Source organism: Lupinus angustifolius, chromosome LG04, assembly GCF_001865875.1.
Source record: "Lupinus angustifolius cultivar Tanjil chromosome LG04, LupAngTanjil_v1.0, whole genome shotgun sequence".
NCBI lineage: Eukaryota > Viridiplantae > Streptophyta > Magnoliopsida > Fabales > Fabaceae > Lupinus > Lupinus angustifolius.
Genome location: NC_032012.1, coordinates 5,331,416 through 5,349,061, shown reverse-complemented (window position 1 = coordinate 5,349,061; position 17,646 = coordinate 5,331,416). Strand labels below are relative to the sequence as shown.

Genomic DNA, 17,646 nt, shown 5'->3' with positions numbered 1-17,646 from the left:
AGCCTAAAATCTTACTAAACAAGAATCTTAAGACCTAATAAAGATATAAAAATAATTAACCACTAGATCTTATTTTGAATGTTTTGCCTTGTGTGAACTTCAGTCTTGACTTTATAGTTGATGCTTGTTATTTGTTGATTTGCTTTTGCCCTCAAGCTTGTAATTGAGCATTAACCATTTTGTCGATCCTTTGTCTTTATCAATCTTTTGTCTTCATCAAAATATATGTGATGCATGCTTGCATCTTCAATCTCTCATTCATGCATGCTTGCATCTTCAAATTGTAGATAAATGATTTGCTAAAATTGAAATTATTATCATGTGGTTGCATGCGTTGTTACCAACAATAACATCATTGCTTCATGTCACTACTGACAAATACTGGCAATCGTTGTCGGATGGTACCTCTGTTCCTTCCACCACTCCAGACCTTAGGCATCATCCACTACCTTGGCCATCTTCTCGACCGCCATATTACAGGCCATCCACCGGCTATTGTTGTGGTCGCTCTAGTTCATCTCAATGGCCATTATTATCACTATAATTTCACTTAAGTTAGTATTTATGATTTTTATTTAGGATTAAAAACAAAGATGTGAGAAAATATTGTGATTGAGTGGGATGGGTGGAAAAAAAATGATGTACATGTAAAGGTGTTGAGATGATGATTATTTTTTAAACTAACAATAATCTTATATGTAAAAGTGCATCCTAAAACCAATTCCTATAAATTCTTTTATAAAGAATGAAAGATCCCACAAATTTTCTTTCTTATTATTTCCCATCTTCTTTACCAACAAAAAAATAGTTGTAGGAGTTAATGTTGGAACTTGGTTTGTTGAAAGTTATTAGTGATAACTTTTAGGTGTGAAATGTAAAAAACTCTCAAGTTCCACATAGAAGAGTTTTGAAAAACAACTCCAAGTCCCACATTAGATGGCAAAGAACTTGGAAAAAACCTTATGTTATAAATAGAGGCATCATCCCTTCATATTTGATTGCCCTAAGTTAAATGCGTTTTTATTCAACTTTTTCTTTCTCCCTCATATTTTTCGCCGATGTATTTTCGGTAAACTTCTCTCCTTTTCTTTCTGTGGCATTGGGAATTAGCACATGCAGCCAAATTGTGAAAATTTTAAAAACTGACACTGGTAGTCAGATTGAGGAAAACGAATTGGCACAAGTATCCATATTGTGGACATTTCGAGAACTGATACTGATAGTTAGATTGTGAGAAAGGAATTGGCATGAGTAGTCATAGTGTGGGTATTTCGAGAATTGACACTCATAGTCATATTGTGGTGGGTGTATTCAAGATTGGTTCTTACAGTGTAATAAGAATTCGATAACATAGATCTGAGTTGTTTTATCCTGGGGAGACGTGGTTGATAGTCTGCTTGCACATTTGGGCAGTGCCACAAAACGTCTTAAAGAGAGCGACATGGTCGTGACTCAGCTAGTAAGTATTATTTCGTATCATTTAGAATTTTTGCAAGCTACGGTAACAACAATTTTAAGACGTTTCTACTGCAATGACATTCGTAGATAATATTATTGGACCGAACAACTTTGACATGAACAAACCATTTCGGTTTGATGGTACAAATTTCAAACAGTGGCAACATAAGATGGAACTTTTTCTCACTATGTGAAAAGTTGTCCACGTTCTGAAAACCAATATTTCAGTATTGCTGGAAAAACTAACAAATAGAAAAAAATGATAAACTAACTATTGAAATAGCTCTCTGGAATGAAAATATAATTATTTGCGTAAGAATTTCATTTTGAATGAGTTGTCTGCTGATCTCTATGATTACTATAGTCCATACAAGTCTGCCAAATTCATTTGGTATGCACTTGAAAAGAGATATGATACTGAGGAATGTGAGACTAAAAAGTATGTTGTTAGTCGTTACCTCAAGTATCATATGACTGATGATATATCAGTAGAGTCTTAGTCTAATGAGATACATAGAATTGCTCATGAAATCATTTCTGATGGTATGCCCCTAGAGAGTTAAACTCGCAAGCCTTTGAATGTGTATTCGTTGGTTAAGTTGTAAATAGCAAGGCATACAATTTTTATGACTTTAACGCAAAAGTGATCATTAAGTCTAAGCTATGTTGATTTTAATGAAAATGAAATTTTATTTTAAATTGAGGAATAGTAGGGGCATATCAACTAGTCACATACATGTGATTAGAGATAATGATAAAAAATGAAATGTTTGAAATAGAACCTAGAAGAAGTAAGTGACTAACAACTACTAAAGAGTATAGACCTGATTATATGGTCTATATATTAGAGGAGAATTCATCAACTCTTCAAGAAGTTTTGACTTCTTTGAATGCTGATTTGTGGCAAAAAACCATCAATGATGAGATGGATTATTTAGAGTCTAACAAAAAATATACTATCTTAGCTCAATCAACTGTGGAAGTTGAGATAATAGCACTAGCAACAGCTAGTGAAGAAGTAAGTTGGTTGAGAAGCTTGCTTGTAGTGATTCCTCTATGGGAAAAACTTATACTAGTTGTGTTGATCCAATATCATAGTACCGCGACTATTGAAAAAATTGAGAACCACTTTTATAACAGTAAGAAACGAAAAATACGTTATAAACACAACATCATTAGAGAGTTACTCTCTACATGAGCTGTTAGATGAGATCATGTATGCACTGAGAATAACTTAATAGATCATTTGACGAAATGACTAGCTAGAGAGACCATAATACTTCTAAGAGTATGAGACTATTGCCCTTAGAACTAGGATCACTCATGATGGTAACCCAACCTAACTGACTGGAGATCTCAAGAAATAGGTTCAATGAGTAATAACAAGTTGTGAAGTGATATGAGAATGAACATGCTATAAAATTATGAGAAGCATGATTCTTGTAGTATATGTAAGTATGAGTTAAACTCTTAATGAGATCTATACTCCAATTGGATTGGAGTACCTAGACTATATGAATACTTTTGATAGACTTACCTTTGTGAATGTAAAAGTGGGGCCACTTCCTATGAAATTTAGGGGTATAAATTTCTAGAGCGTTCACTATACTGGGATAGATGTGCATGTCATTTAATACATGAGCTTTACAGAATACACCTTTGAAAAGGTTGTGTGTGGTTTGATGTTGGAGATAGAGTTCTAGACTACGAGTTACACTAGTAAAATTTGGATCTTATTCACTATACAAAGGTTCACGTCGCATGACACCTTTGTTTATGCACAATCTTATTGAGACCACGGAAATTCTCAGAAATCGTTTTTTTAATTTCAAATGCGAGATTGTTGGAACTTGGTTTGTTGGAAGTCATTAATGAGAAGTTTTGGGTGTGAAATTTAAAATACTATCAAGTTCCACACAGAAGAGTTTTGAAAAAACAACAACTCCCAAGTCTGAGATTGGATGGTGAAAGAACTTGGAAAAACATCATGTTATAAATAGAGACATCTTCCCTTCATATTTCCTTGGCCCAAGTTGGATGTGCTTTCATTCAAATTTTCTTTCTCCCTCATATTTTGCGTCGATGCATTTCCGGCAAACTTCTTCCTCTTTCTTTCTGTGGCATTGAGAATTGGCACATGCAGCCAAATTGTGAGAATTTTGAGAACTGACACTGGTAGTCAGATTGAGGAAAAAAAAATTGGCACGGGTAGCTATATTGTGACCATTTTGAGAACTGACACTGATAGTCAGATTGTGAGAAAAGAATTGGCATGAGTACCTATATTGTGTGTATTTCGAGAATTGACACTAATAGTCATATTGTGGTGGATGTATTCAAGATTGGTTCTTACACTGCAGTAAGAATTCGATAACAGAGATCTGAGTTATTTTATCCTATGGACGACGTGGTTGATAGTCTGTTTACATATTTTGGACAGTGCCTCGAAATGCCTTTAAGAGAGCGACCTGATCGTGACTCAGCTAATAAGTATTATTTCGTGTCATTTAGAATTGTTGTAAGGTATGGTAATAACACTTGATTATCAAATGAAGTTATACATATAACATTATCATTTTAATACAACATCTAAGCATGAGGAAATTAGTTGCTTTATCCTTTATAGTTAGTACTTGTACTATTAGTTCAATTCTTCAATGTCAAATGATAATTTTAAATGGTAATTGTTTGCTTTATCTTTCCTAGTATGTAATATCATTTCCTCCTAGTATGTACACATAATTACTACTTCAAAATCAAATGCTATAGTGAAATGATAAATTTAGGAGAAAATGCCTCTTAGAAGAGAACGACATTCTTTATGGTAAAGTTGAAACTGAAGCAAAGTACAAGAAGTAGTTCATTTGAGGAGTAATATATTCTTTGTAGAAGGGGACCACAAAGCAATTACATGATTCTCCATTGGGCTTTCAAATGATGCTATGCGTTGCTGTTATTGAATGCAAAACCTAATCTCATAAATGCATAGAATACTATGTAGGTTGTCACCATCTCACCTTCTTTGTCATCAAGCTATTCTATGATTTCAACCAATTCAAGTACTAGCTCTTACCCCCACATGCTTAAAAGGAAAGTTTAGCTTAAATGGGTACTAAATTGAATTCAAAGAATTAGGGATCTACAAAAAAAAATTGATCTTGTTTAAGAAGCTCTACAAGAATTGAGAACTAAGATATGAACTATTCAGTTTTAACGGCCTAACTAACTCAATAGGAACATTTAAAGATACCATTATATCAATTCAGTTGATTGTGCTAATGCTACCTAAAATGTTAGAAGTATACGACTTTGCGACTATTAAATCGGACATAATTTTTATCATAATTAATATTGTAGATTTGGAAATCTCTACGACCATATCTACATTTATGAATGCATAAACTATATTTTTTTCCAACTGTGGTAACTCAACATAATTGCAATGTGGATGGTAAACTAAAACCATGCATAAATATATATAATTTAATGGGAGGAAAATGTTTTGAAATTTTAGAAATGTATGATTATTTTCCATTCCCTAAAATCAATTGTTGGGAGAAGGTTTTGGGTCCCTTCAATTCCGCACTCCTAAAAGTGTGAAAAATAATGTTGTTAGAGTTATGATGACAATGGATACTTAGAGGAACAATTAGCCTTTCAATTAAAATGAATTGATCAAGATTTTGTAGCAAATGTAGCAAAGGGCAATTAGTTTGTACAACAACCTAATAGAAATGTCATGAAAATAGTACTCCTTAACAAAAGCAAGCATTAGTGTCCTTGACCCGCCTTAAAAAGTTAGTACCCCCTTTTTTCCTAACAAAGCTTAAGAATATTGAAGATCAACAAAAAATACTCTAGCTATATTAGGTAATATCTTTTTGTTCTCATCTCTCACTCTACTTTAGGGTGATTAATGTTTGGTTCCAACCCTTCCTTTTGTTAAAGAGAACCCACAATGGTAACTTGGTAGATGCCTGTAATTACTATTTACAGTATAAATCTTTGTCCATTTTCCTTCTCTTGTTCCTTTGTTAAATTGTTACCATTGGCCTTTTTTCTCTAAGCCTTAAATTAAAATTTTAGTTGATGGATCCATTATCCAAGTGCAATGACCCAAGAAGCTGTAAAGATAAAATGAGGGTCCTCTCTGGAAGTGTGTAGTTAGATCAACAGAACTAGAAAGAAATTAATACTTCTTTCTCTTATAAATGAAAAGTGTATTCCAATATTTGTAATGTGATATTTACCTATGATGCTTCTCTGATAAAGTTTCCCAAGTGGTGCCTAGCTTTAACAGAAGAAGTTTACTATAAGTTACAACTAATATATAATGGAGCATGAATAAATTTGAGGGTGAGATTGACGCAACGGTAAAGTTGTTGCTTAGCAATCATGATATTATAGGTTTAAATTATGAAAATAGTCTTTCCTTTTATGGGGTAAAGTTGTATATATTTGCTCTCAACAAATCTCAGTAAATAGGAGTCTCGTTCACTAGACTACCTATAGGATCAATAATTTTACCTTCATAAAAAATTAAAAGGGAAATGAAGAGAAAAAATTAAACAAGGAGTGATCGATTTCTGATTGATAAGGACGTGAGATCGAATTTCTCTACTAATGTAAGGATCTCGTTCATAACTAATATAAAAATATTTATATAAGAATTACTTGAGTTAAGAAGTGTGGCATTACCTTAATGAATCTTGGATCCAACTTATCTAAACTTTTTGAAAAATAAATAAAAGTAATTTATGGTTATGTATAGTGTTGATTGCTCTATTGGAATTGGAATGTATGAAGTATACTTTTTTTGCTAAAGGTTCCACTCATTCACAAAACTACTCTCATACTTTAGCCTCCCTTTTTTCTTGTTAGATTGAGGGCATAGGCATGATGTGAACCAACTTTTTTCATAGTAGTCACATGGAGCTGAATATAATTTATGTTATTTATATGGTCTCCCATCACTTTTTTTGCACATTCTACAGGGCAATGATGAAGTTTGGGGGAAAACACAAAGCAGTTGGAAGTTGTACCTGTTATAACATAACCAATTTTCCTTAAAGAGTCACTGTTAGTAGGAACCTCCAACCCCAAATAAAGACTCTTGATATGTAGAAACTTCAACCTAGGAAAGGAAGAAAAATGGAAATAGTTATTCTTTAACCAGCTCTATTTTTTTGCTGACATAACTCATTATGTTTATCCTAGCAAATTAAATTCATGAATGCAAAGCTTGATTATTTATTTTAGAGATTTGCAAGTCTCAACTTATTTTAACTTTATCATAGTTTCAAAATTTGCTGCTTTTGGTAAGTTTCAGAAGTTAATTTGACAAATACTAACATAAACTAGATGGTATTAAGTATTAGATGAAGATGATGACATGTGTCCTTGAAAATATTTTGACGGTACAGATTTTAAATTATTTTTAAATAAAAAATTATAAAATATTAAACTCATTTTTATACCTTGCGTTTTAGTACTGGACTTTCCGGATGACACCTCATATCAACATCATTTTTATACCTTGCGTTTGAGAGAAATTGACTTCTCAACGCATGGATTATAATATTTATGTGGTCATGTGGAAGTTGATTTTATGGAGTTCTTAAAAGCAGATATCTTAATAATTTGTTGGTAATAATTATTATATATAAAGTTTATGATTGTTATAATGTAGTGGTAAGTGCAATTCAAAATATTTTTAATAAAAACGTTGACAAAAAAAGTCACAAATGGTGATCAGAAATTAAAGTGACTAGCAATGGTGGTTGTTGATGGCTAGAAAATTGATGACAACAGTTTATGGTGAAAGAGAAAGGAGAAAAGAGGAGCAAAAGAAAAAAATAGAGATAGAAAATAGAAATATGGGGATTAACATAAATATGAGTTATGAATTGTCCTATATACAACATTACAACGTTCCATTTTTATGTACAAATAACTAGGTTGTTTTATATAATAAATAATGGACTCAATAGAAAACCACTAAATTCAAAACTCAAAGCAAAATGATTTTGGCAAAGCGGCAATTTTATTTTTATCAATTCTTGAAAAATGTGCATAAACAAAAAGAAAGGAGGGAGATAAAAAGAAACATGCACTTGATGCAATAACATGATTGAAGTACAAATTAGTGAGCATTTGAACTAGAGTTTGATGGAACCATTTTGTGATTTGATAGACTCACACGAGCAAAGGCCTTTAAGACTCTGAATTGATTGACGGTAAGAAAACAGGCACTTGAAGTGACATCAAATTTAGTGCTCTAAGCCATTGGTTCCATGCCATAAAAACTAATCAGTCACATCTGAGTGGAATTGATGTGATTCACAATTTCAACAATATTTTCATATAAAGGTTAAATCTTTCACCAAGATATTAAGATAATAGTGTAAACCTCCACTAGATTCTTAAGATCGAAAGTTTGATTTTTGGGAGTGATATTTATTGGAAGGAGTAATCATGAATTCTGAAAATAATTAGTTTCTTACCAAAAAAGTGAAGAAAACTCTTGTTAGTATAAAAAAAATATGAAGTTTAAAACTCTCTCCCAAGTCAATATTTTTATTTTTGATATGTTATATATGACCTATATTAAAATAATTAAATATATGATATTACCACCAAAGTGTGTAGATTCATTGATGAGAAGTATTCTTGCTCAACCGGTTATCTTATGTTTGAGCATCTAAAAACACAATTAAGTAGGTGAAATGTCAAATATTCGTTTATCATGAATGACATTTGTTGAAAAAGACAATCGCACATTTTAAAAGAGATTAATTTCTTGTCATCAATTGAGTATGAATTCTCTTTATTATACAAAAAAAAATAATTATAATTATATACTTACGATTTTAAACAATATTGAAGAGCCAATATAAAAAACAGCAGAAATTGGATATAGGGTATAATTGGAGCACAATTTGCAGGAACACGTACTATGTATATAACTTCCACGGTCAGGAACCTTAAATGTTCCGTACTAAGACTAGAATGTCACCACTATTTGTCAAATTAGAAGCCTGAAAATTGGTGGAAGTGGTAAAGTTTAAATGTCCATTACGTGCAAAGCTTTCTCAAAATAAGATGGTTGAGTTAGATTCCGTGATTCATATGGTTTCCCACTAATTGGAAAATTCATGATATAAAATATTTTCACTTTGCTAAAGTTGGACACAACTAGATTGTGCTATATGGTTTAGTTTTCACAAGCTCTCTATATATATTTTTATATTTTGTTTTCAGTGCCCTTTACCTTATGGCACACGGTCTATACTAAAATAATAAAAAGGTATAGGCAACATAGATTAGCTTGCACATTTGAAATTTTCCAAATTGAGAAATGTTGCTTCCACTCACAATGGGAACAAGTGGAAATATTTTGTTATCTCTTCACAAATAGGTAAGCACGCCTGCTATAAGGATTGATACTTAACTTTAGATTTTAAACCACTTTGAGTTATGAATTAATCTATTCGTTTGAGATTGTGCTCTAAAGTATAGAGGGAGATATTAATTTTGCTTAATAGAGTAATTCTATGGTCTTGTTCCAAAACGGGAAAACATATTTCAAACTATAATCACCACATATATTTCCAATTAAGGGTACCTTCCTAATAGGCACAACAAATGAAATACTCTATCCCATTAAAATAACAATGTAAAGGTACAACAAAATCCTTATCATCATAACTGTTTTTAATAAGATGGAAGTATGTCATTGATTGCGTGTAATAAAAAAGTGGGCAAACTATATATGTATAATCGAATAATAAGGGTAGAACATCAAAGTGTTGGTCACTTGATCTAGTGGTTTAAGGGCATGTCAGATATGTAAATAGATCAAAAGGTCAAGATATCGATTCTTATGAATGATACTTGTTATGAATGACATTCACACACCCAAAAAAATTAGTTCTTTACTTATAAGATGAAGAAATATTTTTGATAGTGCCAAAAAATAAATAATAATAATAAGACTAGCGAATAAAATGAGTAAATAATGTATGGAATAAATTTTTATACTATGAATATATCATTCATTACTTATGCGCTAACTATTATTATCTCTTAAATGAGAATAATATATATTGTGAGTGATGTATCAACTATGTAAACAACTAAAAAACTTTTACATTGTCAATGTATATATCTTTTCTCCTATATATTATAATCATAAAAGATATATATAGAATATGACATTCAAACTTGATATATAAATAACATAACACATTCAAAAATTATTTCATAGAAGCATATATCACATCATTGATAACATCCTTCCTGCTTATGATTTAGTTCTTGATCTAAATAAGGGATCAAATTGGGAGAATTACTTTGGTAGTGTGGAATGTATTTTTTTTAATGCTTTCATGAGGGAGCTGAATTTTAATTTGAGTTGTTAAATTGGATCAGCTTCGCTTATTCCGATTAACCTATTTTGGGTGAATAAAATTTTGGGCTGTGTTGTGCTGAACCAATTTATTTATGGACCAATAATTTGATGATCCGGCCTATCCCGTTTTTTAAATTTATTTCAAAACCATAATAAAACAAAACCAATATAAGTAACCCTAAATAAATAAATAAATAAGAGAAAAAATATGTGTATTTTTATACAGTATCATTATATCGTCTCACATTTATGTTTAATTATCATTGGCTTTTCAAAAAAAGTAATATAAATGAATAAAAGATAATGTACTGCCTATATATAAATATGTATATTGTGTATAAACTTTATACCGACAGTTACACTCAATAAATAAATGGATGATAGTAAAAGGCTCCTGAAATGCTGCAAGGTGCAAACTGCACCCAATGACAAAATTAACATCACTCAATTGGTATAAAACTTTACGTGAGAATATGTAATTGGAGAAATGTTCTCGTTATTTGTTAATTTTTAATCATTTTCTAACACAAACATGTCCCCTTAATATATTAAAGATACTATGACAATGATTTTAATATTCGTAAAAGGTATCTTACAAAACCAAATAATTTTTAAAAAGAATGTTGAGTTAACTTATATAGAGTACACTTTTTCTTCACATTATATAAACCCATTTGTTGTTATAGATGTTAAAAACTATGGCTAAAGTTCTCAAATTTGTTTATGCCTTAATCTCTTTCTTTTGCTTCTTTCTAATGGTTAGTTCATTTGGTAAGTATTTTTCTCCTTCTTTTCAATTTGCATTATTTAACTTTTGTTTTCATTCTTTTTAATTAACAATCTTTTTTATGCATTACATGACAGGTAAAATTTATTGTGTGGGAGATGAAGATTGTATCTTATATTGCAGTCCTCTTTTAAAAAGGGGGGTTTGCTGGGGAAATTTGTGTGAATGCTTTTAACACTGAAGTTAAATAGTAATTTAATTAAGGACTCCTCTAATATATAAAAAGGATAAGATAGAAGAAATATAATTTTTTATTTATATATTGTCATAATTTAGAGTATTGTGAACCATTAGAATAGAATAGGGTTATCTTATTGATCTATCTTATATTGTTCAGATAGTGTATTTTATATTCCATGTGGACTGGATTAGAAATGAGCATGATGATAATATAGTGAATTTTTTCCTTCATCTCTCACACCTTAATATATATTATTTATATGATATGATATATTTGCCATCCTTTGGAATTACTATACGATTGTGTTTTTAATGGTTAAAACATGTATTTAATTTTCACCCCACTTACTAATTTTTTTGACTCTCATGCTCTCTATCATAACAATAATGGGGTTAATTTACTTAATGAGAAATAATGATGTCTTTTTAATGGAGCCTTTTAGCTATCTATATGTGAATGATTTGATTCAAGACTTTGGATATAGTTTAATTCTAAAATAGAGATTCAACTCTATGATATTCAATAGATTAAAGATCACTTAGCCATTTCTTTAGGTGTTTTTTGAGTCCCCTCTTATACATGAATTGAGCATTCCTTTTCCTCCTTATTATAGTATTCGTTTTTCTCACGAAAAAAAATCTTTTGAGTTTATTTGCAACACATCAAGTTCGTACTCTTATGGTTTTGTAACATAATACATCATGCTATATTCTTATAAAACATAAAACTCCTACATGTGAATTAACTTGTATTGTACAACAATCATAGAAGTCTTGCTACATAATAATACATAAATAATGTACATGACAAGAAGCAAATTTCTAGAACATGTGCCAATGTTAAGTGCAATTCCATAGCCTGGTATGATGTACTTGGAATTAAATCGTTTAGTACTATAAAGAATATTGAAAGTTGAAAGCCAAAAACACAATCATGAATGTGGGAATACACACAAGACAACCTTGCGACGCATCGAGCTCCAGAAGCCATATCTGCTTGCTATCTCTAACCTTTACGCCGATATTTAAGTTACATGACAACCCCAATGTCCTCCGTCATATACGGCTGGAGGCAGAGCGAGATGAGCTGCCCCGGCTGCTTAGTTTCGAATGATCCCTCTTTAATAAGGCTTCCAGATTCTGGAAGCATTTGAATGATCTAACCTGCACATGTTGCATGCAACCAGAGACAAGAAACATTCAGTGTTACAGAAACATGTTGCATTGGACATGTTCAATTCTATTAACTCACATGGTTTATAAACTTACAGAAACATTTCTGGACAGTTTATATCTCATTTCATAGTTACTTTGATTTATAAAATATAGCGTTATTTATAAGTTGAGATTACACATGCACCCCAGTGTACAAACTTTTGACATGCATATGCAAAACACAAATGCGATGTTGGGGTAATGTGAGAGGTGATTACCTTCCAACGTCTTTTGTAACCAATAGTGTTGTTGATGGATTCCAGCCTTGTTATGATTTGCCTAAATGTTGGTCTCTTTTCTGGATTCTCATTCCAGCACTCTTCGATCAATCTGTTAGCGGATACCATTAGAAGTATCAGTAAAATGTACTGTAACAAAGATAATTATCAAAGGATAAAAACCAAATGTTGGTAGAGAAATTATGTTAAATCATTTTTTTCAATTTGCAATTTCATATTAGGACAATCAGGTGGCAAAAATACTATGAAATAAACATAATAGTACCATGATTCATGCATGCCAAGTTGCGGATTGGCTTAATTAAAGTTACCTTGACTTGAATTGTAAGATAAAATGTTAACAGGGGTCGACATATTTAAAAAAATTCAAATAAGATGGAAAAAGTCTCAAACATTAGCAGACAACTTATTACTTTAGATGACAAAATAGTTTAATATTCTGTTACTCTATCCAAATAAAAACAAATCACCAGACAGGAAAAACCACCAAGAAACATAGAAGTCTTACTCTTTAAGTCCATTGGCATATCGCTTGGATGGAGCTCGAAAAGGTGGACGCTCCTTTGCAGCATATGCCTTAGGAACCTCCTCATCTTTCTTTGCAGAAAACGGTGGGCAGCCTTCAATCATCTGCGGCATAGTACTTAAGAAATATCACTACCGAAGACGGCCACTTAAGATAGAAGTATTCACAAGAAAAACTAAACAATTTATCCCATAACACCAACAATTATGGTCAGAAAAAAAAAACATTCAAGCCTTATTCGTACTGGGTGAGGTCAGCTACATGGAATAAAAGACCGCCTAATACTCTACCATAAATATATTCATTGACAACCATTGATATCGAAATCCTTAATTGTTTCATCTGTCTACTGTAACGGTGAATCATATGGAGCGGTGATATGGCAGATCCCCGAGTTATACGGTGAGTTGAGTTCCCCTCATTTATAGAGAATTACCTCCCTTGATGCTCATGCTGGTAAGGTTATACAGTGAGTTGAGTTCACCTCAGTTGAGCACATATGCTTCAATATCCATCATGTATACATATTTGATACCGATACTTCACCGATATGTATCCACGAAGCATCAAAATTATTATTTTTTAAATATATTGTAATTTGGATACTAACAGGATGCTCTTCCGATACTTTTAAAATGTTTTTCGATACCTCTTCAGACACCCAAAGTACCATGTAAAAGCATTTTAAGTGAGAGAAAAACAAAACACACAATCGATTAAGAGATAAGCATATCATTCAATCTATAAAGTGGACCTGCATAATGACGATCTATGATCAAACAAGATCGATAATATTCCTATATGTGGCCAACAAGCAATGATTTCTTATGACAATATGATTTTCATTTCTCTAGAAGTATGTACTTTATTTGGAATTTCATATTTGGCACAAACAGAAGCCAAAAACACAATGCCAAATTATAATGACATGCTCATTGCTCAGAAGCATCCATCAGACTAGATCAGTTGGAAAACCAAGTACATAAGTTGTTAGTAGGATGATGAAACTCTTATCACTCATTGAATAATAGTAAACAATAGTTCGCAAAATTAGCGCAGCCATATACTGTTATAGCATATAGTAGCCTTCCATTAAAGGATGAAATATTTACCTCTTGCAGAATTAGCGCAAAGGAGAAAACATCCACTTTCGTGTCATATTCTTCTTGTTTGAAAACCTCAGGAGCCACATAGCGGCCTGCAGACAAAAATAACAAATTTCCCGGTTTCAGAAAATCAGTCCATGAAGTGGAATGCCAATGTCCACTACATGAAAAAATATCACAGTAATCTCCTATGTCCTATGAATAAGAAAAGTAGCATTTCAGATATTTAGATATTTCAAGTGTGCATCAATGACAAATCTGAAGAAAAGAAGCACCCACAAGAAGTATCTTGGCAAGTTAGAGGCCTGTCTTCTTTAACTGCTAGCAACTTGCTAACCCCAAGATCTGCAACTTTTAGGTGCCCGGTATCATCGCGCAGTATATTACTGTGAGCTTACTCATAAGCAACATTGATAAAAAGTGTAGATTGCATCAGAATGTAAAACTGGACACATGGACATCACATAAAAGAATAGAGGAATAAAAAGAATTAAATAAAGAAACTTACGAAGGCTCAAGATCACGGTGAATAATAGGTGATGGCTTATTTTCATGCAAATAACCCACACCCCTGCATAATTTCAAATTAAAAAATGGCATCAAGTAACAATTTTAACAGACCAAAAAAACATAAAGAGGAGTAGGAGACATCATTACCTATTTACCATGACACAAGAAATGTTTCGTCCAAACACAACCCAAATAAAATGAAATTTGAGAAATTATGCATTAGACAGTTAACATGGTTTTTTCTCCAGCATGTACAAGTCCATGAAAAATGTTAAATCCATGAAAAATGTTAAATCCATGAGACCCGTAACACTTCTAAGATAGAAAATGTAAGCACCAATCAAATTCAAATGACATAATACCACTACCCCCGTCCCTCAAAACAGAATGGAGAGAGCCGATTTCAAGACTTAATATGAACAGAAGAATAAAATAAAATCAAGGATGAGAATGCCAAATACCTAGCAATATCGAGTGCAAATCTCACTGCTGTTAATGGTTTCAGAGCTCCTTTTCTTTTCAAGAAAGCACGAAGATCTCCCTGCACGATACATATGGGGAAGTAAGAATAAGAAACGATAATGTTACAAGCAATTGCAGGGGAAAATACCTTGGGAAGATATTCTGTCACAATCATCATTGGACTACTCTGGGTCACAGCACCCAGAAATTGGACTACGTTTGGATGTCGAATCTTCTGGAATAGAGCAAGCTCATCTCTAAAGGATTTCCTGTGAAAAGCCAAGCAAACTAATTATGAGAAATAAATAAGAGAACTAAAAAAATCTTCGCTCCAGGTTTATAAGCAACTCACACTCTCTCCTCATTAGTAAGCACATTCTCCTTAAGCTTTTTTACTGCAACCTCTGTCCCACGCCAGAATGCGCTACAGAAAGTTCCCTGCCATTAACACAAGATTATAATATGTAAGAAGCATTTACATGCAATGACATTGAAGATGAATCACAATCTTAGGTTATTATCTAGACCCACAACTTCTTTTGTAGTGACTCAGCAAGCTGTAACAAGATACTTAACAGCCGTCAAATCCATTAAGAAAGAGGAATTAGCTGGTTTCCCCACAATCACACGGGCATAAAAAATTTATCATAAGCATTCACTATTGTATAGTGCAGCTTATAGCTATTAAAATCTAACAAAAATAGTTAGCTGCAAACCTTATTATAATTAATGGGAAAATAATAAAGTACTCATACAAATAAAAAAGTGTTACAAAACTGGACAATAAAATTGATGCGATAACAGAAAGTCTTATTAGTTCCTCAAGGTTCCTGACTAAAATAATCTGGTGACAGACTAAATTGACTGTCGAAAAAGAAAAATAAGTCATGACAACATTTTTACCTTTGTGATCTCCACACTGTTGGTGAAATCAAGCTCTTTAGGGTCGATTTCATATTCTGGGACTTCACGTGCATGGTTTACGTGCATAGGGGCCATCTGAAACAGTATAATCATAACTATTGGCAACCATCAGCACAATATTAAGTTAAAACTAATATGCCATGATAAGTAAGTACTAATCATCATAATTTCACAGTCTTAAATTCACACGCACCAGAGGCTTTGCTCCATGCTTCTCCAGTAGTTTGATCACATCATTCTTTTTATAGTATATAGCATCTGCAAGTGGCTGTTTTAGAGACATGAGATTAATATCAGTCTAATCACTACATATATAAGAGTGGTAGTTTATTTTCAAAGGCAGTCCATATAGAAGACACTAGAGCAGTTGTTACACTACAGCCAGAGGAACAGAGAGAAGCAGAAAGTCAAGACTACAAAAAAGTTCAGTAAAAATGTGATACAGCCTGAATCTGCTCATCACTTCATTGAGAGTGAAACAAAGGAAAAGGAAAAGGACAATGATGATTGAGACTTCAAATAGCAAGAAACCTAATATAGTTCACAACAAGAGATCAATCATATTTTCTCATTTCCTTATTATTTATAATCCTCTTGATGTCTATGTCCCATTATACGAGAAGCATTTCTTTTTTAAAAGCATACAAAACCACTACGATAACAACAACAACAATAACAACTAAGTTTTTTTCTACTAGGTGGGGTTAGTTACATGGATAAAACAATGCCATAATGTTCTATATAAATCATGCCTATAAACAAACCATTAGCATCTAAGCCCTTCTTAATGATTCCGCCAATAGTTTTTCTCAGTCTACTTGTACCTCCAGTGGTTGGTCTACCCTACACCTGATCTACTCTCCTTACTTAGGCTTCTAATGTTTTTTCCCCACACATGCCCAAAGTACAAAGGTAGGATCTTTTCTACAATTCGTGATACCCGTCTTTCGCTTTGATGCACTCATTCCTAATGTTATCATGTCTAGTGTGTTTATTCATCCAACACAGCAACTTCATCTCTCCTAAATATATGATCTTATCATGTCTAGTGTGTTCATTCACCAATCAAAACAACCTCATCTCTCCTAAATATATGTTCAATGCACACTACTTGTTCTACCAAACTACCCAATTTGCATAAAGTATTAATTAAAACACGCAAATCAATTAGGCCACAAAACTAAGTCATGGATTCTGAAAACAGAACAGAGCATTGAAATTACCGTGCTACCCCATCGATCTTTAGGGTCAACCTCAGCACCTTTCTCGAGCAACAAAGCAACAACATCAGTTAAACCCTGACATGCAGCAATATGAAGAGCCGTACGATAATCAATATCCCTGAAATTCACACTAACACCAGATTCTAAAACCTCACGTATACCATCAAGATCTCCTTCATTTGCAGAATACATTAACCTCACTCCCGAATCAACACCTTCCACGCTCTCACCATCTTTATGGGACCCTGATTCTTCACCATGGCGCTCCGGAGCCAAAGATGATTGCTTCCCTAACGTAAATCTCGTAGGGTTTTTCGATTCCATTGCAAAAATAGTGAAATACCCGAGACAATTTCGGGAAAGTGAAGATCGAAAAAATGGATTTTGAATAATGGGTAGTGGAGAATTATGAAGAATAAAAAATGGGTTGAGATTTGTTTTTGAGTTTATCGAAGATGAAAATGTTTGTTGACCTGTGATTGTAATTGACAATGTTGTAAAGTTTGAAGTTTAGAAAATGTGAGGAAAAGGTGGCGTCTACGCGTTAAGCTATGCGCGTGACGTGTCTGCTCAAGTGTGACACCAAGGTGTCGGAAAGAACAAGGA

At 32.6% G+C, this 17,646-nt stretch overlaps 1 protein-coding gene across 1 annotated transcript; it reads right to left on the bottom strand.

The window, feature by feature from the left end:
* On the bottom strand, window positions 11,574-17,612 carry LOC109345241 (serine/threonine-protein kinase STY8). Its single transcript, XM_019584119.1, has 12 exons — window positions 17,041-17,612; window positions 16,011-16,085; window positions 15,797-15,892; window positions 15,246-15,331; window positions 15,042-15,162; window positions 14,893-14,972; window positions 14,430-14,492; window positions 14,201-14,307; window positions 13,928-14,013; window positions 12,798-12,919; window positions 12,269-12,380; window positions 11,574-11,999 (listed from the first exon to the last, which is right to left on the bottom strand). Exons 1-12 carry the CDS (start codon window positions 17,362-17,364, stop codon window positions 11,892-11,894), a joined length of 1,380 nt encoding a protein of 459 aa, XP_019439664.1. The 5' UTR covers window positions 17,365-17,612; the 3' UTR covers window positions 11,574-11,891.